This window comes from Berghia stephanieae, chromosome 1, assembly GCF_034508935.2.
Source record: "Berghia stephanieae isolate SIO BIC M18660-M18661 chromosome 1, UCSD_Bste_1.3, whole genome shotgun sequence".
In the NCBI taxonomy this organism is placed as follows: domain Eukaryota; kingdom Metazoa; phylum Mollusca; class Gastropoda; order Nudibranchia; family Aeolidiidae; genus Berghia; species Berghia stephanieae.
In genome coordinates, this window is record NC_088360.1 from 131,804,271 (window position 1) to 131,829,325 (window position 25,055).

The 25,055-nt window shown below is 34.8% G+C and overlaps 1 protein-coding gene across 43 annotated transcripts in view; it reads left to right on the forward strand.

The window, feature by feature from the left end:
- LOC144963211 (extended synaptotagmin-1-like) overlaps nucleotides 1-25,055 on the forward strand; it is a 113,782-nt gene that overhangs the window by 44,933 nt on the left and 43,794 nt on the right. For all 43 annotated transcript variants that reach the window (XM_078897011.1, XM_078897017.1, XM_078897031.1 and 40 more), the window contains exons 5-16: nucleotides 9,017-9,093; nucleotides 10,052-10,180; nucleotides 12,412-12,518; nucleotides 13,981-14,067; nucleotides 17,880-17,930; nucleotides 18,550-18,677; nucleotides 19,135-19,232; nucleotides 20,467-20,588; nucleotides 21,190-21,296; nucleotides 21,689-21,772; nucleotides 23,514-23,603; nucleotides 24,227-24,362. In XM_078897011.1, the coding sequence (XP_078753137.1) occupies nucleotides 9,017-9,093; nucleotides 10,052-10,180; nucleotides 12,412-12,518; nucleotides 13,981-14,067; nucleotides 17,880-17,930; nucleotides 18,550-18,677; nucleotides 19,135-19,232; nucleotides 20,467-20,588; nucleotides 21,190-21,296; nucleotides 21,689-21,772; nucleotides 23,514-23,603; nucleotides 24,227-24,362 (1,216 nt within the window). The remainder of the gene's footprint in view (nucleotides 1-9,016; nucleotides 9,094-10,051; nucleotides 10,181-12,411; nucleotides 12,519-13,980; nucleotides 14,068-17,879; nucleotides 17,931-18,549; nucleotides 18,678-19,134; nucleotides 19,233-20,466; nucleotides 20,589-21,189; nucleotides 21,297-21,688; nucleotides 21,773-23,513; nucleotides 23,604-24,226; nucleotides 24,363-25,055) is intronic.

Consider the following 25,055-nt stretch of genomic DNA (forward strand, 5'->3'; position numbering starts at 1 on the left):
TTTTAACCCTTTACCTGCGAGACTGAACTGGCTAGGTGCTGATTTTTAACTCTTTACCTGCGAGACTGAACTAGCTAGATGTTGTTTTAACCCTTTACCTGCAAGACTGAACTAGCTAGATGTTGTTTTAACCCTTTACCTGCGAGACTTAACTAGCTAGATGTTGTTTTAACCCTTTACCTGCGAGACTGAACTAGCTAGATGCTGTTTTAACCCTTTACCTGCGAGACTGAACTTGAATAACAACAGGAAATGGAATGAACGCTTCAATTCAGTCAACGAAGACACGCTAATATGAACGTTTCGCGTTTACCCTTTGTCAACAAAGCACGATGAATGAAAAACTAAAAACGAAATTTGTTTCGGGTACACTCTACTTTATCAACAAAACACGATGAATAAAACACCAAAAATGAAATTCGTTTTGAAATACAAAATCTATCTTTAATGTTCCATTCATCTATTTTGTTGTTGTTATTGATAAAGTGTAATAGAATGACCATTCTATCTAATGTTATTTGATTTTGTACTCTATTGCTCTTTACTACTTGTCGCTACCATCACTATTTAAATGTATGCAAGACTGTGTGCCTCTGTGGTTGATATCAACATTCCTTTACTCGTGTGTGTTACTATGACCAATAGTACACTGTGTGTTGTGTGTTAAGCCCTTACACAGGTAGTCTCTCGATGTAGTACTATTTTTATCTTCGGCTGGGTGTGACTTCTGGCCTGATACTATATTTTTGTGTGCTTTCTTTCTTTCATCACTTCACATCGTTATAACTTCATTTTAACAACTATGATCATTTACAAATTTATATCACTCATTCTGGCAAATCATAGCTTTCTAGCCACCTACCTTGAGTCATAAATCTACTTTGTTCTTCTGTACACTTAATAATTGCTACTTAAATATTTCATACAGCCATAACGTTAACGCCTTTGATTACTTATTACGAGCTAAACATTTAGGCCGAAACATTTACTCTTTAACTCTGCAATTCACTATGATTGATTTTGTAGCATAACTCTTTAGTTTAGACTTATTCGTTCCTTCATACATGTCCTATGTTATTTGCATTAATTTGTTTAATTCATGAAGATGCACACAACTCGATCGAGTTTACTCACTTCAGTCTACGCATCACTTTACCTGGACCAGTGACGTAGGTGCTTTCCCTGACGTCCGCGCTAAATCTATTTTTAACTGCTATAGCTAATATTATATGAGATTATTCTGCCATTGATTCTTTTCATTCATTCATTGATCCATTCAAAAGAATGATCTGTTCCATTGTTCCTGAATAAAGACTTCATCATTTTACATCCTGGCCTTTGTTGTTTGATCGCCTCCACTACCCTGGAGTGGATGGGCTAGGACTCGGGTAGACTATGGTGTCTCGGACTTGACTGTGGTGTGTGCTCTTCGCTCATGAAATCAACTCCCTACTTCTACTTCTGACACATGAAGTCATGCTACTATCACTAACAGTAGTACTAAACTGTCACTTCATTGTCTCGATCTATCTTCCTCACTTGAGCACCACCGCCGCAGTTACAGTCTGGAACTCTTAAGTCGACCCGGGACCGAATCCATTCACTCCCACCACGGCCTCTACACTCTGCCAATACTACTACTACCAATCGCCGGCATCAACTACCGGTTGTCTCCATCAGTATCACACTCGCCGGCATCAACTACCCGGTTGTCTCCATCAGTATCACACTCGCCGGCATCAACTACCCGGTTGTCTCTACCAGTATCACACTCGCCGGCATCAACTACCCGGTTGTCTCTATCGCACTCGCCGGCATCAGCTACCCGGTTGTCTGACTCTATTACAAATTTGGCGCTGCGAGCAGGATCTCAATTTCAGAAGCCACAGCCTTTTGGAGACCTGCTTATTTATTCATCAGTCAGACATCCACTTGGAATTGGAACGAATCTACACTCTCGCTGCCAGTCCCTGTACACTAGTGCTGGGTCGAGTTTGAAACGATCAAATCGAGCGATTTTTCGATCGAGTCCTCTAAAATCGAGTCGGTTTCGGGCGGGTTTCGAGTCAGTGACGTCATCGAGCAGTGATTCGTTTGAAAAAAAAAAAAACACGAGCATCTCGGTTGCCACAGGAAACTTCACAGTCCCCTCCCTCTCTTATGTCTGTGGCTGGCTTGACTGCAGCTGGTTATGATGGGGGCTGCCAGATGGCCAAGTTCAAAATTGGTTACTAAGAAATGTTTTTCTATTATTATTCATTTTTTAAAAAAAATCTTTTATTTAAAAAAAAAATGAAAAGATAAGTTTTATCCAACTGTAGTCGATTGTTTTATTAATTAAAATCAATGAGTTTTTCAAGGGAGTCAGGATGATTGTGGTGTTTGATAATGTGAGGTTCTATTTGACTATTTGGCCAAGAAAAAATCTGGCTGTTTGGAAGCCTTGATTTTATTTATTTTAATTAATTTTTTTTTATGATCGTTCGTCGCATCACACGCACACACCCACACACGCACGCACACACAGGCACACACACGCACACACACACACACACACACGCCATCAAAACTGCATCAGTTGTTGATTTGGTGATGGGGTGGCACGTCAACCCCCCCCCCCCCCCCCCCCCTAATCAGAGAAGGAATACAGCGATATTCACCTTGACATATTTCATATTTATGTCGCGCCAAAAGTTGTCGGGTGTAACCTACATAACCGCCCCCACCTCACATTTGTCACTGGTCGTCATCGAGGCGCGCGCTTTCTTGCTTTGTCGGTTACCTTTCATCACACATGTTCAAATCTTTATCTTATAGCCTATTTACTACTGCTATTAATTTTATTTAAACAGGTGATATTACGGTTGTTGCCTTTCCTGCTCTCGGCTTAGTTAGGTTGCTTTAAAATTTGGGCAGGAATATGAATATTTAACATTGTTACTTCCTGTTTAGTTTTTCTTTGTGTATGTATGTATGTATGTGTGTGTGTGTGTGTGTGTGTGTGTGTGTGTGTGTGTGTGTGCTGTTGTTGTTGTTGTGGCTGTTGTTGTTTTGTTGAGTTTTGGGGGTTTTTTTTGTTTTGGTTTTTTTTTTTTTTTGGGGGGGGGGGGGGGGGGGTGCTTTTCTGACATCCAAACACCAAACCCGAGACTATTTATTTATTTACATTTAGTTACTTTGTTTGGTTTCTTTTTTTTCTCTTCATTTTGTTGTGTTTTTTTTTGGTGTTTTTTTTTTTGTTTTGTTTGTTTTTGTTTCCTTTTTTTGGGAATGGGAAGAAGGGGTAGTTTTATCCTTAGTCTTTTTAAAAGATGTATGGGATTACCTAACTTGGAACGCACAATAGGGATCGGCGTCGTTTCTGAGTTCAGTCAATTTGTTTTTAATTTTTTTTATTGCTCAGTCCATTAAAGTGGAAGTAGGTATGTAGCTGGGTGGACGCTATTTTAGATCAACGGAAAGCACTTTTCGATTTACTAGCATCCTATTAAAAGTTTGGGGTCCCAATAGCTCAGTAGGTAGTGCACTCGCTTAACATGCAAGGGAACCGAGCTCGATTCCGGGTGAAGTAGATACATATATTCTGACCCTTGTCTACCTAGTAGTGATTGGGAAGCAAAGTCTGTTAAATCTGGCGGAAAGTTCCTTGCGATAGACTAATGGGCAATTGCTTTCGTAAGTTTTCCGATATGGAAACCGGACTGAACTCCGGCTTCATCGGGCCCAATAGCTCTGAAGAAGTACTTTTTAAAAAAAAGATTAAAAGCATGCATTTGTTGCGATCCTTAATGTTGTGATTATTAGTTGTTCTGTGGCTCAGCGGTAAGGTGTCTCTTCTTGTCATAAATCAAGCGATGTTAAGCGTTGTAAGTGGTCGAGTGGGTGACAGTGATCCTGGAAAATTCTGATCCCGAAGTTAAGTCCTTGTGTAAGGCACTTACCACACATTACTTTACTCGACTCAGGTGTGAATGTATAACTATCTATAAGCAGTGACGGATACTATTAAGAGTTTTAGTACAAAAAAGACCCGAAACAGGCGACTGGTACTTTATGAAATGGATGTAGGTTTGTATGGTCTGCTAGGGGGAAAATTGAATTATTATGAAGTTCATTGATCCGTGGAAATGAGCTTTGAATTCATACACCTGCTTGACCACTCCGATTCCAATATAAACGACTGATTAATGTTCCCATATTATAAACTATAGTTAGCTGAAAATCTTTCTCTGTCGGGTCCCCAAAAGTATGGAATAAATTAGACAAAGAAATCAAAGACGCCCCCGAGCTTTAATAATTTTAGGATTCTTTTGAAACTATTCCTTTTCAGATAAGTTAGCAATAGTATTTGTTTTGTTTTTTTCCTAGGTCTTTTAGGAGCAATTTGTGAATTCTGCGAGCTGTTTTGATTGATGATTACATTAACATGTGTTGATATTTATTTTATTAAGGTGATGATGATGCTGGGCTGCTGCTCCTGCTGATAATGATGGTGAAGATAAATAAATTATAAAAATAATGATAAATAAAATTCCCGTTATTCATCCCATAGGGGAGGTTTTTCTCTACGGTCTATTCTAAGGGAAGACTGGAATAACCCAGGCGTCAGCCACAGTGCAGCGCCGCAAATTGAGCTAGGACGAGGTGACTTGCTCAAGGCCACACAGTGCAGCGGCGGGTGATCGAACTCGGTACCTTTGGGGTGCGAACCAAAGACCGAACCGCTGAGCCACGCTGCCCCTAATGATGATGATGATGATGATGATGATGATGATGATAATGGGAACTAACAAATTACACAGGCATCTAACATTGAAACATTCCATATTCAAAGCTAACGTTTTACTTTACTGTAGGGTAGTGTTCATTGATAGATGGATGCGTGTGTGTCATAGAAATAGCCATAGTGTCTGTCTGTCTGTCTGTCTGTGTGTGTGTGGTGTGTGTGTGTGTGTGTGTGTGTGATATTCAACCTTTAGTAGGTTTAATGAAGTCTTGTCACACACGCGTGATACACCTACACGAATTTCCCTGCCACCCAGACACACTAACATCTGACAAGAAATGAGGGCTGTGGAAGAACCACAGACTACCGTGTGCAAACGTTGGCGATTGGTATCGGATGGCAAACTGTGATCGTTTGATATGATTCGAAACACTCGTTACTCGTTACCCCTCAACTCGCTCGGATCGTGATCGTCTCAAGTCTCAAGATCGTCTCAAGCTCGTCTCAAGTCTCAAGATCGTCTCAAGCTCGTCTCTACTCGTCAACTCGAATGATCGTTTTATCAACTCGCTCTTCCGGAATTGAGATCGGACGGTGACTCGTGGCTTCGCGCTCGGATGTCGATCGAGTAAAAGCGATCGAATAACCCAACACTACTGTACACCAACCTCGATGTTTTATTGCGACAGACGACAATCGACGTCAACTTGCCACTCGGCCCCTTTACAGCCGAATTTATAACAAGACTGCCGCTACCGGCTACCATACACGTCGAGTATCCTGTCCAACCGAGATGACCAGTGACTGCCAAACCCGAGAGGACCCATGTTCCTGAGCCCGAGATGCCCCGTGTACCTGTGCCCGTGATGACCCGTGTCTCAGTGCCCGTGATGACCCATGTGTCTGTGCCCGAGATGACAGTGTGCCTGTGCCCGTGATGACCCATTGTCTGTGCCCGAGATGACCGTGTGCCTGTACCTGTGCCCGTGATGACCCGTGTCTCAGTGCCCGTGATGACCCATGTGTCTGTGCCCGAGATGACAGTGTGTCTTTGCCCGTGATGACCTATGTGTCTGTGCCCGTGATGACCTGTGTGTCTTTGCCCGTGATGTGATGACCGTGTGCCTTTGCCCGTGATGACCTGTGTGTCTGTGCCCGTGATGACCGTGTGCCTGTACCCGTGATGACCTGTGTGTCTCTGCCCGTGATGACCTGTGTGTCTCTGCCCGTGATGACCTGTGTGTCTGTGCCCGAGATGTCCCGTGGGTCTTACCAACGTGAATTAACCAACCAGATGGAGCCTCGTGCCTATTACTGCCATGCAACTATCCGAAGGCATCGTCGTCAAGTGGTGGCCGGTGTTCCTAAAAGTCGCGTCTGTGAAAGTGAAACCACGTCACAGAATCCCGCCTGCACACATATGTCCAGACGACGTCTGCCAAATGCAAGGATCTGCCTGAGTTTGACCACCACGTTGGTGAGATAATCCATGTTTTGTAGGATTCTCATGTATATTGATTCAATGTCTCGTTAGTTCCCATTAATTTTGCAATAATATGCTCATGATTCATAATGAAACATGCAATGTAATTATGGAATGTTTAAACTATTGCTTATAATTATAACAGTGTAGTTCTTTCTACCTTTACCGCTAACAGGCGATGTCCACTTAATATTTCCATGTCTATATTCGACATGAGCCTCCTCATATTTGAGACGTTCGTATTTCAAGTTTTAACGCTTTTCTCATCTTATACTTATACCGCTTTGCTGAAGCGACGTAAATTTACATTGATTGCATTTCTTTCAAGTTGAATTCGTACATTGAATCCTCTCTGCCTAGTTGACCATTGATAATTAAATAATTTGTTCTATGAGGACATAGAACGGTTCGAGTTGGGGGATATGTAATAGAATGACCATTCTATCTAATGTTATTTGATTTTGTACTCTATTGCTCTTTACTACTTGTCGCTACCATCACTATTTAAATGTATGCAAGACTGTGTGCCTCTGTGGTTGATATCAACATTCCTTTACTCGTGTGTGTTACTATGACCAATAGTACACTGTGTGTTGTGTGTTAAGCCCTTACACAGGTAGTCTCTCGATGTAGTACTATTTTTATCTTCGGCTGGGTGTGACTTCTGGCCTGATACTATATTTTTGTGTGCTTTCTTTCTTTCATCACTTCACATCGTTATAACTTCATTTTAACAACTATGATCATTTACAAATTTATATCACTCATTCTGGCAAATCATAGCTTTCTAGCCACCTACCTTGAGTCATAAATCTACTTTGTTCTTCTGTACACTTAATAATTGCTACTTAAATATTTCATACAGCCATAACGTTAACGCCTTTGATTACTTATTACGAGCTAAACATTTAGGCCGAAACATTTACTCTTTAACTCTGCAATTCACTATGATTGATTTTGTAGCATAACTCTTTAGTTTAGACTTATTCGTTCCTTCATACATGTCCTATGTTATTTGCATTAATTTGTTTAAATCATGAAGATGCACACAACTCGATCGAGTTTACTCACTTCAGTCTACGCATCACTTTACCTGGACCAGTGACGTAGGTGCTTTCCCTGACGTCCGCGCTAAATCTATTTTTAACTGCTATAGCTAATATTATATGAGATTATTCTGTCATTGATTCTTTTCATTCATTCATTGATCCATTCAAAAGAATGATCTGTTCCATTGTTCCTGAATAAAGACTTCATCATTTTACATCCTGGCCTTTGTTGTTTGATCGCCTCCACTACCCTGGAGTGGATGGGCTAGGACTCGGGTAGACTATGGTGTCTCGGACTTGACTGTGGTGTGTGCTCTTCGCTCATGAAATCAACTCCCTACTTCTACTTCTGACACATGAAGTCATGCTACTATCACTAACAGTAGTACTAAACTGTCACTTCATTGTCTCGATCTATCTTCCTCACTTGAGCACCACCGCCGCAGTTACAGTCTGGAACTCTTAAGTCGACCCCGGGACCGAATCCATTCACTCCCACCACGGCCTCTACACTCTGCCAATACTACTACTACCAATCGCCGGCATCAACTACCCGGTTGTCTCCATCAGTATCACACTCGCCGGCATCAACTACCGGTTGTCTCCATCAGTATCACACTCGCCGGCATCAACTACCCGGTTGTCTCCATCAGTATCACACTCGCCGGCATCAACTACCCGGTTGTCTCCATCAGTATCACACTCGCCGGCATCAACTACCCGGTTGTCTCTATCGCACTCGCCGGCATCAGCTACCCGGTTGTCTGACTCTATTACAAAAGGATAAACTCGAAACGTCCACATCCTGTCTTCATTGATTGATTTGAAGCCTTCATTCCATTTCCAATTGTTATTTATTTCTCCGAGCAGCAACGTTTTCATGAGTCTGAACTTAATAATTTCTACTTTGAAATTAACTCAAATGTAAGACCAAAGAAAATAAAAAGGCTTATTCCGATACTTGGGTTGAGAATGCCTTTGATAGTTGATAGGGAGAGTTTATTACCATAACATTTGATTATGATGAGTGAAATGTACCATGACATTGATGCCGTACTCTGGAAAAACCTATATTTAACAATTTGGCCAGAAAACTCGTCCTTCAAATATCAATCGATTTAAACGACCCTCATCTTGGCAAAAACTTCGCGAAGTCGCGGGTTTGAGAATTTTTGCCAAGATGGGGATCATTTAAATCGATCACGATCGATTTTTGAACGACGAGTTTTCTGGCCAAATATTTAAATATGTTGTTTTTTCTTCCAGAGTATGGCAGATTGGATATTATTTGTATTGTGTGTATATTAATTAATTGGAATTCCATAAATGTACAGAAGTTGTCGCGTCAAACGAATGTTTGATGAGGAAAATTTAATTAATGTATCTACTTGATTATTATATAGTTAGGACTTATTTGTGTATATATATATATATATATATATATATATATATATATATATATATATATATATATATATATATATATATATTATATATATATATATTACACAAATATTTAATATATCAAACCAAATCGATTAGACTTGAATAAAAAATATGAAATTTTAAAATATATTTTTGAAATGAAGTCAGACAATTCAGTTGCATTCACCCAAGGTTTTGGGCATTCGAATTTGTTATCGGACAATTAAATTGTAAACTTTTATCTTGTACAATATTCACCAAATGTACTTAAAACGACTTGTGGTTTAAAGAACTATATTAACTAGATCTTCCTTTGCATTGCGTCTCTTACAGGTTGTGATAGAAGCTGATGTGAACGCATCATCGGAAGATTTTAGAATGATATTTCGTGGAAGAGTTGGATCTAAAAGGTAACAAGCGATTGTTTGGATTAAGCATGATGCAGAATACGATCCATAAAGATTATACTTGAGTCCATAAACATTTACAAAACGTTATATAGTTCTGTAGTTTACAAATAATATAAGACCATCAATTTCACCTTTATCGCAACCACTAGGCTGTTATCCCCATCAGCCCCACATTCGTCTTCATCGTCACCACTATTATCACGGCCATCACTAACACTACCGTCTCATCTCCGTCAATCCCACAATCGTCATTGTCAACACCGTTACCACCACCACCACCACTACCACCACCACCCCTACCACTACCGTCACCACTACCACCACCATCATCATCATCATCATCATCATCATCATCATCATCATCATTATCATCATCATCAGCAGCGCCACCACCACCACCACCACCACCACCACCACCACCACCACCACCACCACCATCACCACCATCCCAAACACCACAATTACCAAGACCATCATCATCATCGTCGTCGTCGTTGTCACCATCACTACCCCAGATGAATCATATAATACAGTTATTGTTTTTATCGTCATTATCCTTATCCTCATTATTATTATTATTATTATTATTATTATTATTATTATTATTATTATTATTATTATTATTATTATTATTATTATTATTGTTATTATTATTTATTATTATTATTATTATTTATTATCATCATCATCATCATCATCATCATCATCATCATCATCATCATCATCATCATCATCATCATATCATTATTTATTATTATTATTATTATTATTATTATTATTATTATTATTATTATTATTATTATTATTATTATTATTGTTATTATTATTATTATTATTACTATTATTATATTATTATTATTATTATTATTATTATTATTATTATTATTATTATTATTATTATTATTATTATTATTATTAACGACAGTAATCAATATTATCTTCAATTCCTTATCCCCAGAGTGAATGTAGGATTTGATTTAGTTGTAGAGGATTTGAATCTGTGTGGGACAATTCAAGCCATCATCCATTTATCCATGGATATTCCATTTCCTCACGTCTCCAAGGCAACCATCTGTTTTGTTGAAAGGTGAGAATGCTGGGATTGCAATAGTTTCTCATTGCATGACGTAAAAAAAAACAAACAACAACATACACATATATAAAGAAAGAACAAATATATCTTTTTTATACTTGAGAATTTATATAGTGTGATATCCACTAAATGTGCTCAAAGTGCTTTTTATAGGGTAATTAGCCAACAGCAACACTTAATATGTAGGAGGAGACAGTGACATCTGTTTGGCGATTTTTAGATGAAAAAAAATTTATTTTTGGACCTATACAACATCATTTACAGCCATGTTCTCGTTTTACACCAGAGTACAGTGAGAGATTGTGAGTAAAGTACATTTTCCAAGGACTGAACTAAGCTTTTGTCAGAGCGGGTCTCTAATCCTGGACCTTCTGGTCCGAAGGCGAGTCTCATACCACTAGACCACATAGTTCATATGCATGAGTAAACAACTTATCATGGTTAATGAAAACAAATATTATGAAAAACTTCAAGAATAAGACCAATAATAATAATAATAATAATAATAATAATAATAATAATAATAATAATAATAATAATAATAATAATAATAATAATAATAATGATGATGATGATGATGATGATGATGATGATGATGATAATGATAATGATAATAATAATAATAATATAATAATAATAATAATAATATAATAATAATAATAATAATAATAATAATAATAATAATAATATAATAATAATAATAATAATAATAATAATAATAATAATAATGATGATGATGATGATGATGATGATGATGATGATGATGATGATGATGATGATGATGATGATGATGATGATGATGATAATAACAATAATAATAATAATAATAATAATAATAATAATAATAATAATAATAATAATAATAATAATAATAATAATAATAATAATAATAATAAAATAAATAAATAAATAAATAAATAAATAAATAAATAAATGAATAAATAAATAAATTGCACTTATATGGAGCATATCCCGTTGGAGGGCTCTATGCACTTTACAATAAAATCCCAAAAATAAAAAGAAACATGAAAATATGAGATACAAATATTAGCAACAGGTCTATACATGTATGCAAGTAAATATATATATTATAAACATACAATGAAAAATGTGCCAATCGTAAAAGTGACATAAATAGATGCATTAAAATTGTATAAAAAAACATAGTTGAATATTGACAATTTCTTTTATTGTTTTGTTCACATTTCATTGATAAGATCATTTGTGTTTTGATAAAGGACAGATCCGAAATGTTTCTCTTGCCATCTTGTGTTGTGATACTTAGGCTTGATATATTCCTCTGTTTTCTATTTTATTCTAGAGTCATAACCCCTGTCAGCTTTGTAATGTTAAAGCAATGAAAATAGCGTTGATTGAGGTTTTGGAATCTTAGATATTTTGCATGCCGAAGAATAGAATAGATCAAGAGCACAACCTTAAGAAAACAAAACAAAATAACAAAAAAACATCTGAAATTAATTTATAAATGGTTTCCTAATAATGTCTATGGAGATTGTTTGTTTACTTTTCATTAACATAAAGCAGCTTTATCTTTTGAAAGTTTCCTGTTTTTCTTTTTTAATAATATCTTATTTCCTTGGCATGAGTAGGACTTTGTCATTTACGAGAATGAAATCTGATAATTTAAACATTAAATTCAATTTTGAATATCTGATTCATCCTGACTTAGTATCAAATTGAGGTTGGTGTCTCACATAAAAAACACCCAAAAACTTGAGCTAAATATGCTCAAAGCGCTTTAGAAAGGGTCCTTGACCAACAGCAACATGTAACATGAAGAACAAGACACGATGCCTGTTAGGCGATATTACAATTTTTTCTGACAGAGACAACGTTGTTGATGGCTAGGTTCTCAGTTTACACCTGAGTATGGTGAGAGAATGTGAGTAAAGAGCCTTTTCCAAGGACTCAACTATGCGCAAAGCGAGGCTCGAACCCAGGACCTTCCAACCAAAAACGAGTATCATACCACAAGACCACATACATAACCGCACAGGTACTGAAAGATATTGAATCAATCTAGATTGCAGATATCAAATGAATAATATGTTTTCTCTAATTCTGTCCAGAATGTGCCTTTTTTCTCTCATTTCAATCAGCTTTTGCTTTTGTTTTCTAAATATGGTGTGATTATTTTGATTATTTATAAAAAGCTATTGATTTATTATTTTCTTCATGTTTGTTTTTGCTTTTTGGCCATGCAGACCGGATGTGACGTTCAATATTAAAATGTTGAAAGCCTTGAGCATGATGGAAATTCCCTTGTTGAAGTCATGGATACACAACCATGTTATGGAAGGCCTTACCAAAGGTTGAACACTTTTTGTCTTAATTTTTTTTTTCAAATAAATTTTTCAAAATAGATTAATTAAAACAAATCAACACAAACATTTATGAAAAATATAAAGTTTTATCGAATTAATAAAGGAAATACCCAAGAAAAAATACAGAAAAAGAGAAAAAAAGAAACAAACAACAAAAGAAAACAAAACTAAACAAAGCAAAATGTTTTTAAAAATGATTTTAAACATTTATTGTTGCCAATCGGTTTCATTTCAAGATCATGCTCGGTTAATTTTTAAAAAATGAAATTAGTGTGTTATACCTCTTCTGATTTATTACTTGCAATTAATTGATGGTTTAACATTTATTAAGGCAATGGAGTTGAGCTTGTCATCCTTTTTGTCCGGAGCATGGAAAACGTTTTCATTTTGAGCTTCAGTATTTAGGCAGGAGACTGATAAAACCGTCATAGTCTTGATTAAGTAGTGGGATATACATTTTTCATTATGTGCAAATGCATGCTACTACTACTACTACTTTATTAATTACTATTTTTTCAACTACTAAATGTCTGTTGTATGTCTACATTTTATTATTTCATAGTGTTTGATAGATAAATACTATATGTTTCATAGCGGTCTTTATGCCTTGTTCTGATATTTCTACTCATACGTTTGTCATGATTTAAAGTTTGCTGATAGCGTATACCAGACCTGCCTAGCACTACGAAAAATTCATAGAAATATGAATTTTTTGCTCCAGCTACAGAACTTCATAGGTCTCTTTGACCCAATAAATATTGTGTTAAAAAGGAAAGTTTAGTTCCTTAGGACCTATATTCAGGACCTTGGAGCATTTTTGGGCCATGCTAAAAACAAAATTTTATTTCTAAAGCTATAAAGGGATTTTTTCTTTTTTTTTTTTCTTGGAAACTACAAATTTTTAAAATTTCAAGTTGGCAGCTCTGCATATCCAGACCTGCCAACCAGTTTAATTTCTCATATTATTTAATACGGTCCGAGGTCCCAGACATTGTAATATGGGAATTGAACCAAAATATGTTGAATGGAAAAAGGCCAAAGGTTATAAATGAAAGATAAAAGAATAACAGAAGCAGAATGGTCTTATGTTATATTGTCTCACCTATGTAAATGTGGACCTGCTGGACGGGGTTCCTGACCTCCCATAGTGGGCAGGGAGGCACGGCACTTACTGTCTTTGTCTTGGAATGAGATTACTTGGTTTTGTCCTGGCCCTGGCTGGGAGGGAAACAGTCAAACGCATAATTTTTGTTTTGGGAGATGATGTTTTTCTCCTTGTAAATCATCTCTCTGTTATGTATTATTAATATATTTGTCATTTTGAATGTATAATGTAAGCATTTGAGTGTATTCCTCTTTGTTGGATCTTGTGCTTGTGTCCGGATGAGACTTATAGGTGATCTCAATCTAATTTCTCCTTTTTTTCAATATGAACACATGTCGTTTCAGCCATGGTAGATCCAGCCAGTGTAGATTTGGTTGTGAACAAAGTAGGACCCACCCTCATGGGACTTCCCATGTCCAAGAAAGAGAAAGGTAACTCAAATTTCAAATTGAGATTTTAAATAGCGCAATAATATCCACTAAATGTGCTTTACAAGGGGTCCCTGACCAACAGCAACACATGACATGTAGAACGAGACATGACGCCTGTTAGGCGACATTACAATTTTTTCCAAAATAAACAACGCTGTTAATGGCCAGGTACTCATTTTACACCTGAGTACGGGGAGAGGATGTGAGTAAAGAGCCTTTTCCAAGGAATTAACTATGCGCCAAGCAAGGCTTGAACCCAGGACTATCCAGTCAGAAAGCGAGTGCCACACCACAAGACTACATAGCCTCAAAAATGGAAATCATCACGCATTATGTGGTAGCATGGCTCAGCTGTATGGTCTTTGCTTCTTACCCAAAAGGTAATGAGTTCGACTACCCGACTCGCTATGCAGCCTTGAGCAAGGCACCTTACCCTATCTCACTTTGTGGTACTGCACTGCGGCTGATGCCTGGGTTATTCCAGTCTTTTCTTGGAATAGACTCGAAAGACAAATTTCCTCTTGGGGATGAATAATGGGAATTTTATTTATAATCTGTTTTTAAAAAAGACCTTCAGAGCCATTCAGCCCATGGAGCCGGATTTTATCCCGGTTTCTATAGTGTGAAATGGACAATAGCAATTGCTTGCTACCCTTTGGATAGGACGATGTCTGATCCACCCAAACTTAAATAAAGCATGGTGTGCAATGCTCACATGTAGTCTTTAGAGTTTTGACCCGCCGATCGTAAAAATCGGGTCTTCCAAGGTTGATCTGCCGACCATCGAAAGGGTTGAAATTAAAATTGAATTTTTAAAGCATTCTTGTCATCCTGACATAATACCGTTTTGAGGTGATTGGTTACTAATAGTGTTTTTGATTAATGAACTAAACTTGGTTCTTGATAAATTGCCATGATTATGGACCTTAGAGTTCTATTATTATTGTTATTATTATTATTAATATTATTATTATTATTATTATTATTATTATTATTATTATATTATTATTATTATTATTATTATTATTATTATTATTATTATTATTATTATTATTATTATTATTTTATTATTATTATTATTATTATTATTATTATTATTATTATTATTATTATTATTATTATTATTATTATTATTATTATTATTATTTATTATTATTATTATTATTATTATTATTATTATTATTATTATTATTATTATTATTATTATTATTATTATTATTATTATTATTATTATTATTATTATTATTATTATTATTATATTATTATTATTATTATTATTATTATTATTATTATTATTATTAATTATTATTATTATTATTATTATTATTATTATTATTATTGTTATTATTATTATTATTGTTATTCTTATTATGACGATAATGATGATGATGATGATGATGATGATGATGATGTTGATGATATTATTATTATTATTATTATTATTATTATTATTATTATTATTATTATTATTATTATTATTATTATTATTATTATAACTTAGTTATTGCAAGTAATGGATGATATTGCAAGATGTATAGATGAAAAATGCAATATTGATGTTATATATTTGGATTTCAGGAAAGCTTTCGATTCTGTGCCACACAAAATGTTCTTTTTAAACGTAAAGGTTATGGAATTACTGCTAATATTTATAACTGGATTGTATCTTTTTTAACTAGCCGTAAACAATGGGTTGTCGTAGGTGAAAGTTGTTCTGACTTAATATGTGCAACTAGTGGTGTCCCTCAGGGCAGTGTACTTGGTCCTTGCTGTTCATTATCTATATAAATGATCTGCCTGATACTATAAAGTCTAAAATGCAAATTTTTTGCTGATGACACCAAAATTTATTTATGAGATACAGATATCTTACAAAATGATATAAATTCACTATATAATTGGTCTGAAAACTGGCAGCTTTATTTCAATATTACTATATGTAGAGTGCAGCACATTGGTGGGTCTAACCCTTTATTCTCCTATTACATAGGTGACAATAATATGACTGTTATGCCAACGACATACTCAGAAAGGGACTTGGGGTTCATCTTTGATAATAAATTGTGTTTTGATGAACATATAATATGTGATTGTATAAAAAGAGCGAACAAGCTTGTAGGAATTATATACAGAAGCTTTTGCTATCTTGATTAAAACATTTGTCCAACTTTATAAGTCTGTCATAAGACCTTGTCAAGAGTATGGAAATAGTATTTGGAGTGCCTTATTTTAGCGACAGTCTGTTAACATTAGGAACGTACAAAGACGCGCTATGAGACTTTTACCTGACATTCGATATCTATCCTATATAGGAATATTAAAGTATCTAAATTTGTCTTCACTAAAATATCATTGAATAAGAGGTGACCTTATTCTTATATATAGACTGGTTCTTACAATATAAATTATAATGATTTTTTAAAATTAATCAAATGTTACAAACACTAGGGGAGATAAGCTTAAGATATTTGTTGAAAGATGTAATTCGTCTATAAGGAAACATACTCTAATTCAAAGGACTGTGACAATTTGGAATAAGCTAAAGTTTGAGACAAAAAATTCTAATTCAATTAATGATTTTAAGAATGCCATTGATAAAGATCTTACCAACAGTATATTTGATTTTGACAAATAATGTAACATGACATTGGATATTATTGTCTTTTGTATTACAATTATTTGAAACTCTTGAATGTGCAAATCCGACATGCCAAATGAATGTAAAGAGATTAAATTATAATACGAATATTGAATATGACACTTATTTATGTATTAGAAATTTTATTCTCAATTAATTGACATTATATACTAATTATATAATTGATAAATTGTATCTATGCGTAAAACTTACACAGAGCATTTAACGGTTTTTAGAACCTATTAGCTCTTAAACGATAGGATACGATGAGGTACAATATTATTGCATTTATTATTATTATTATTATTATTATTATTATTATTATTATTATTATTATTATTATTATTATTATTATTATTATTATTATTATTATTATTATTATATTATAATATTGTTATTATTATTATTATATTATTATTATTATTTATTATTATTATTATTATTATTTATTATATTATTATTATTATTATTATTATTATTATTATTATTATTATTATTATTATTATATATTATTATTTATTATTATTATTATCATTATTATTATTATTGTTATTATTATTATTATTATTTATTATTATTATTATTATTATTATTTATTATTATTATTATTATATTATTATTATTATCATTATCATTATTATTTTATTATTATTATTATTATTATTATTATTATTATTATTATTATTATTATTATTATTATTATTATTATTATTATTTATTGTTATTATTATTATTATTATTATTATTATTATTATTATTATTATTATTATTATTATTATTAGTATTATCATTATTATTATTATTATCATTGGCATTATTATCATCATACTATTATTATTATTGTTATTATTATTATTGGATATATATATATGGCTATTTGCACTTTTTGTTAGATTTCGCAAGTGATTCACCAAACTACGAGATGCCACTGTACCTAGGTGCACATATTAGCAGGTCTGATAGCCGAACACAATTATTGGCTTTTTTTAACATTGTTGTAATGGAGAATATTTTACGTCAGCTTGAGAGTATTTTCATGACAACAATGAGCCCACAACAATTTGGGTTGTCAGACCTGCAAATAAGTGCAACATCACACTATACCTATCGTGCACATTTTAGTGAAAGTAACTCATTAGTAATACAATAAATTTAGTCCATTCATCAATTCCAGCCCAGGGTGTGTTGACCATTCATTTGAAGGGCAGTCCTCCTAAAGATGCAGGTAAATCTTATCTGAACATTTATAGACATTAATATTACCATTTTTTTCTGACAGAGACAATGCTGTTGACGGCCAGGTACTCATTTTACACCTGAGTACGGTGAGAGAATGTTAGAACGGGTCTTTTCGAAGGACTCAACCATGCGCCGAGCGAGGCTCGAACTCAGGACATTCTGATCCGAAAGCGAGCGTCATACCACAAGATCACATAGCGGCACATTAGGTTGTAATCACAGAATACAACTGTCCACTTTCGTTTTGATCGCATGCAATGGCTGCTCATAAAATTGATTTTTTTTCATTTACTTTCCCTAATGATTTTTAAAGATGTATTTTATTACAAGCGGACGCTTAAAAATTGTCATATTTGCGCGTGCGTATGTGCATATATGTGTGTGTGTGTGTGTGTGTGTGTGCGTGTGTGTGCGTGTGTGTTATTATGAGTATGTGACTGATTTTTAGAGACTCCTCATCCTCCTCCTCCTCCTCCTTTCTTCTTCTTCTTCACCATCATCATTATATCTTCATCATCATGTAAACTTACCACTTAAAATTAAGCGTTATGGTCAATGATTACCACTATGACAACATTGTATAATTTCTACCTTTTGCTTGACAGCTGAGGATGATGTCAGGTATACCGTTTTAAGCATCGGAAACAGGAAAAGACAGACACATGAAGTTCCTGCTCCTGACGATTGGGAGGATGTTTGCTCATTCTTCATCTACAGTTTGGCCACAGAAAAGGTAAGATATCATATTATATTGTAAAAGGGAATAAGATAGGACATGTTAGTAACAATGTGATCTGTAGATCACCTCTCTTAATAAAGAAAAATTACACTCTCTCTCTATTATTATCATTATTATTATTATTATTATTATTATTATTATTATTATTATTATTATTATTATTATTTATTATTATTATTATTGATATTATTATTATTATGATGATCATGATGATGATGATGATTATTATTGTTATTATTATTATTATTATTATTATTATTATTATTATTATTATTATTATTATTATTATTATTATTATTATTATTATTATTATTATTATTATTATTAATTCATTCATTCATTCATTTAATATATATATATATATATATATATATATATATATATATATATATATATATATATATATATATATATATATATATTTTGTGTGTATATTTGATGATTCCTTCAGATCAAGGTAAAGAGTAAGTGTATGCGACTCATCACAAGCACCACACTGGAGCAAAAAGAAGTCAACTTGTCCTCGTTCCCATTCCAAGTTGAACCTTTGTAAGTCGTACCTTTGTTGACAACTGCCAACCATTATGATAACTTACAAGTCAAAAGTGATAAAATGTCCGACCTAAGGAAGGGCCTAATGGATATCTCTATTGAACATTTTAGAATTTTTCTCAAAATGTCGTACCTGCACAAAATAAACAAAAAATGATTTTTTTACAGTCGAACATACTAAAAACTATGTGGCTATGTGGTCTAGTGGTATGACTCTCGCTTTTGGATTGGAAGGTCCTGAGTTCGAGCCTCGCTCAGTATATAGTTGAGTCCTTTGTAAAGGCTTTTTACTTCCATTCTCTCACTGTACTCAGGTGTAATATGAGGACCTGGCCATCAGCAGCATTGTCTCTGTCAGAAAAAAAATTGTAATATCCCCTAAAGGGAATCATGTCTCGTTCTACATGTTACGTGTTGCTGTTGGTCAGGGACCACTTGTAAAGCACTTTGAGCATGTTAGGGGATATTGCGCTATATAAAAGCTCTAGTATTTTTTTTTTTTTAAATGCTGCTAGAAGCTGTGGACTGTAAGAAGAAATAAACAAATATGTTTAGAAAAAGAACAAAATACCAAACACGGAAGGTTTTGGTTTTGGGATCAAAACCCTACTTCAGCCAACAACAAAGCCACGAACAGAATGGGTGACAGTAATCATGAAAAATTCTTATCCCGATTTCGTGCCCATCGATAAGGCACTTTACACAAACCGAACTCAGGATCTAATTGACACCTCTCTCTTTCTCAGCCAGGCGGAGGGTGTTTTTTTGTCAATTGGATCTTGAGTTTGGCACTGTCTTTTTATTCTCTGTTTTCATCTGGCACTTCTCCATACGGCTATGTGGTCTTGTGGTATGACACTCGCTTTCAGATCGGAAGGTCCTGGGTTCGAGCCTCGCACTCGGCACATAGTTGAGTCCTTGGAAAAGGCTCTTTACTCACTTTCTCTCACCGTACTCAGGTGTAAAATGAGTACCTGGCCGTTAACAGCGTTGTTTTGGTCCGAAAAATTGTAATATCGCCTAACAGGTGGCACGTCCCGTCCTACATGTTAAATGTTGCTGTTGACCAGGGACCCCTTGTAAAGCGGTTTGAGCACACTTAGTGGATATTGCGCTATATAAAGCTCAATTTTTATAATTTTTTTTTAAAAATGTTCCTACCCTATTTTTATCATCATTATTGATTACAAATGCCCACTCCACACATTTTCTTCTGAATTTTATTCCATAGCTGTGATACAGAACTTGAACACAAAGATGGGTCCAAGACCAAATTGAAGATGCAATATACAGCCTTACCTGAAATACAACTGAGTGATCTTGAAACATCAAACGCTCCCAAATTGAGTGACGGTAGGTATTTTTACTTTGTCTAGGACAAAAAAACCCCAAAAAAAAACAAAAAACAAAAAAAACCCAGAATAAAATTGAGTTTTGATGGTGGCAACATAATAAAGAGTTTTAGTTGAGCTAAATTGAAATGCGCCTCTTCATAGTGTGGACTGACAAGAAAGCAAGCCTTGTGTACTCGTAAATGGACATGGTAATCGGTGAGGTTTTTTTGTAATGATGATGATGATGATGATAATAGTGCTAATAATGATAATAATAATAATAGTAGTAATAATAATAATAATAATAATAATAATAATAATAATAATAATAATAATAATAATGAAGAAGAAGAAAGAAGAATAAGAATAATAATAATATTAATAATAATAATGATAATAATAATAATAATAATAACAACAATAATGATAATAAAATAATAATAATAATAATAATAATGATAATAATAATAATAGTAGTAATAATAATAATAATAATAATAATAATAATAATAATAATAATAATAATAATAGATAATAGTAATTGTGATTCCATCAACAACGAATTAAACCAAATACAGAGGTGATTTTTATTTATTTCCTTCCCTCTTTTCACTTTTCAGTGGCTGGAGTGATGTACGTCTGCATCCACGGGGCCAGTAATGTGTTGGTGGCCGACAAGACGGGAGCTTCAGATCCTTATTGTGTTCTGTTCTGTAATAGACGCAGGGTGAGTGTGGAATCTGTGGGGGATGGAAAGGGGGGGGGGGGGGGGATTAAATGAGATTTGCTTGTTTTGAACTGAACTTTGATGATGATGATGATGATGATGATGATGATGGTATATGGATAATGGTGATGATGATGATGATGATGATGATGATGATGATTATGATGATGATGATGATGAAAATAATAATAATAGTGATAATAGTGATATAATAATGATAGTAATGATATAGGTAACAATGGTAATACTTATAACAATATAATTTTTGCTGAGATGGAAAAAAAAAAATGCGCTTGAGATGAAATGAATTAAACAAGATAAACTTTGTGATATTTGATCTGTTTCTACCCCTCCCCCCCCCCCCTTCCTCCCTACCTCTCTCCCCCTGTTAGGTACTCACAACTCCATTCATTCCAAGAACTCGAAACCCCAAATGGGAATCGTGGGTAGAATTCTTTGTCGCAGATTATTCCAGGGTAAGATTATAGTTTCTAAATTTGTGTGGTCATGTTTTTGACTGCTCAGACATTCCATCCACTTACTCGTAAACAATTTAACTCTCTCCTTATCAATCTTTTTCAGCATTTTTCCTGAAATGTAGTGCAAGTTAACCCCCCCCCCCCCCCAAAAAAAAAAGCAAAAATAAAACAAAACAAAAACAACCTGAGCTTTTACATAGTGCAATATCCACTAAATGGGCTCAAAGCACTTTACAAAGGGTCCTTGACCAACAGCAACACGTAACATGTAGATTGAGACATGATGCCTGCTAGGCGATATAACAATTTTTTTCTGGCAAAGACAACGCTGTTCATGGCCAGGTACTCATTTTACACCTTGAGTACAGTGAGAGAATGCGAGTAAAGAGCAAGGCTCGAACCCAGGACCTTCCGATCCGAAAGCGAGTGTCATACCACAAGACCACATAGCCACAAGTGCATTCTCTTCTTCTTCAGTCCTCATCCCACAGTGGGTATGGACCACTGCTGAAACTTTTCCATCCTCTTCTATCGTTGGCCAGTCTTTCCATCTCCTGCCTGCGCATCCCAGACCTCTCCAGCTCTGCCAGAAGGTCCTCTCTCCTCCAGGTTAACCTTGGTCTTCCTTTTTTCCTCTTTCCGGATGGATTCCATTGCATGGCTGTCCTTGTGTGATTTTGCAACAAGTACTAATTAAAACATACTTTTGTTCAGGAAAACTAGCATCACAAAACAGCATTTATGAATATAGAATTTTCTTCAAATTTTGTGATGGACATGACAAATTTGAATAATGAAAAAGTTTGTTGTTTCATAAAGAATGCGACAAGTTTCCTATGGTTGATAAGGACATGGTTATTTAGTATTTTCAGAAGTTTTGGGAGGTAAGCTTGGGTAAATTTGATTTCTTCCTTCAGATTCTGATACAAAGAAAATTAGAGCATTTGTATAGCACAATATCCTCTAAACGTGCTGAAAGAGCTTTACAAGGTGTCCCAAGTCAACAACAACTTTTAACATGTAGGACTAGACATAATGAATATTAGGGGATATTACATGTTTATTTTCTGACAGAGACAATGCTGTTCACAGCCAGGAACTCATTTCACAGCCATTGTTTCTGTTACTTTAATCTTGTAACAGATTCTTGCTACCCTTTTGAATTGGATACTGTGTGGCTATGTGGTCTAGTGGTATGACACTCGCTTTCGGATCGGAAAGTCCTGGGTTCGAGCCTTGCTCGATGCATAGTTGAGTCCTTGGAAAAGACTCTTTACTCACATTCTCTCACCGTACTCAGGTGTAAAATGAGTACCCGGCCGTTAACAGCGTTGTCTTTGTCCGAAAAATTGTAATATCGCCTAACAGGCATCATGTCTCGTCCTACATGTTAAATGTTGCTGTTGACCAGGGACCCCTTGTAAAGCGCTTTGAGCACGTTAAGTGGATATTGCGCTATATAAAAGCTCAATTTAATTTATCCCAAAGTACTTTCCTTCAGATCTAATATACCCAGTTACCCAATCACTTCTGGGTGTACACAGTCTTAGAAAATTTGACTCTACTCGGATATTTTAAACATGTTTTTGTTTGTTTGTTTGTTTATGAGCTAACAATTTAAGTATGAGGACCCCCTAAATTTTAATAGTATAATTTTTAAAAATTATTTGTTAATTTTTTTACATATTTATTTTTAAAAATGATAATCCATTTTGTTTTCTATTTTAAACCTTTACAGAGTACTTTATCATTCTTCGTCTATGACTGGGATGGGACCAATGCTATCAACGATGATTTCTTGGGCTCTGTTCACATCAACATGACCGAGGTAACATATTCCCCAGGAGTGAATAGTTAACATTCGACAGAGCACAGGCAAAGCTTGGGAGAACAGCTGGAAGCATGACAAAGTGGGGGGTCTGGCAGAGACCAGCTTGTGTACATGTGGCTGCCCAGAGCAGGTGATGGAGCACATCCTTAAAGAATGCCAGGATGGGCCCAGCTGTGCTAATCATGATTTAAGAGTCTGCTCCCCAGATGTTGTGGAGTAGGTTCGGTGTTGGAGCGACAAGATGATGACTTATGAAAATAACATATTAATTAAACAACTTATATAATTTTGATATGATTTTAATGCCTCTTAATATTAGTCAATTAATTTACTTACACATTCATATGGAATGTAAATTTGATTTAAAATCTAACTTTGAATATACACAAGAAATACACTTATATGGATGTTATACTGCCACACTATTCATTTATAATACATAAAGGAGGTAATTCAATATTTATAAACAACTGCTGTATTCAGGAAGGAGAGCCATCCCCAGATTATTTTCACTTATCTTCAGTCACTACACTTAAGCCAAGATAAGTTACATCAAAGTAGGTAACCAAATTCTTTGAATTTTTGGTTGAATGCATTTTTACTGTAATTGTCATCAACAGTCTGAGCCGGAAATCATGAAGAAATCCCTGACCTTAGGCTACAACCGTCCAAACGAAGGCTTCACAGCTGACAAACAGTGTGGGAGGATTACAGTGTCTGTCATATTTCGACCAGTTCCATCTGTTGCAAGATCAGGTACTTACATCTATTCATTTTATATGTGATGCAACCATAGAAAATCATGACAACTGGGTGGGGTTCCTACCTCCCATAGTGGGCAGGGAGGTACTTGCTGTGTCTTCTATCCCCCTTTATCTGTTTTCCAATTGCTTTCTGTCTCTGTCTTGGGGTGAGATTGCTTGGTTTTGTCCTGACCTTGGCCGGAGTCTTTGGCTGAGAGGGAAGCAGTCGAATGTATAGTTAGTTTTGGGAGATGATATTTTTTTCATTGTAAATCATCTCTCTGTTATGCACTGTATTATGCTTCTTTATATTATATATGATTTGTAAAACATTTGAGTGTGTTCCTCTTAGCGGGGACCTGTGCTTGTGTCTGGATGAGACTTTTAGTGATCTCAAACTAAGTACTTTGATGGAGTGCTTTTGGAATCTACAACTGTTTCTTATTTGAACCAATTCCCCTTTGTCTTCCCTTTTCTTGGACGCTTTATTGTAATTCTAAAACTTTTGACTATCCCATTTTCTTCCTTTTTACTGGCGCTGATATGACCTGAATGTGTTGCAAGCGCCGTAAAACCCTTAAAAAACAAAAACAAAAACAAAATCATGACAAAGAGGCACTGCTTCAAACAGAGTGAATGGCCAGTGTTGTAGATTAGGAAAAAATACAATAAACTCGATCTTTCAACAATATGTAATACGAGTTAA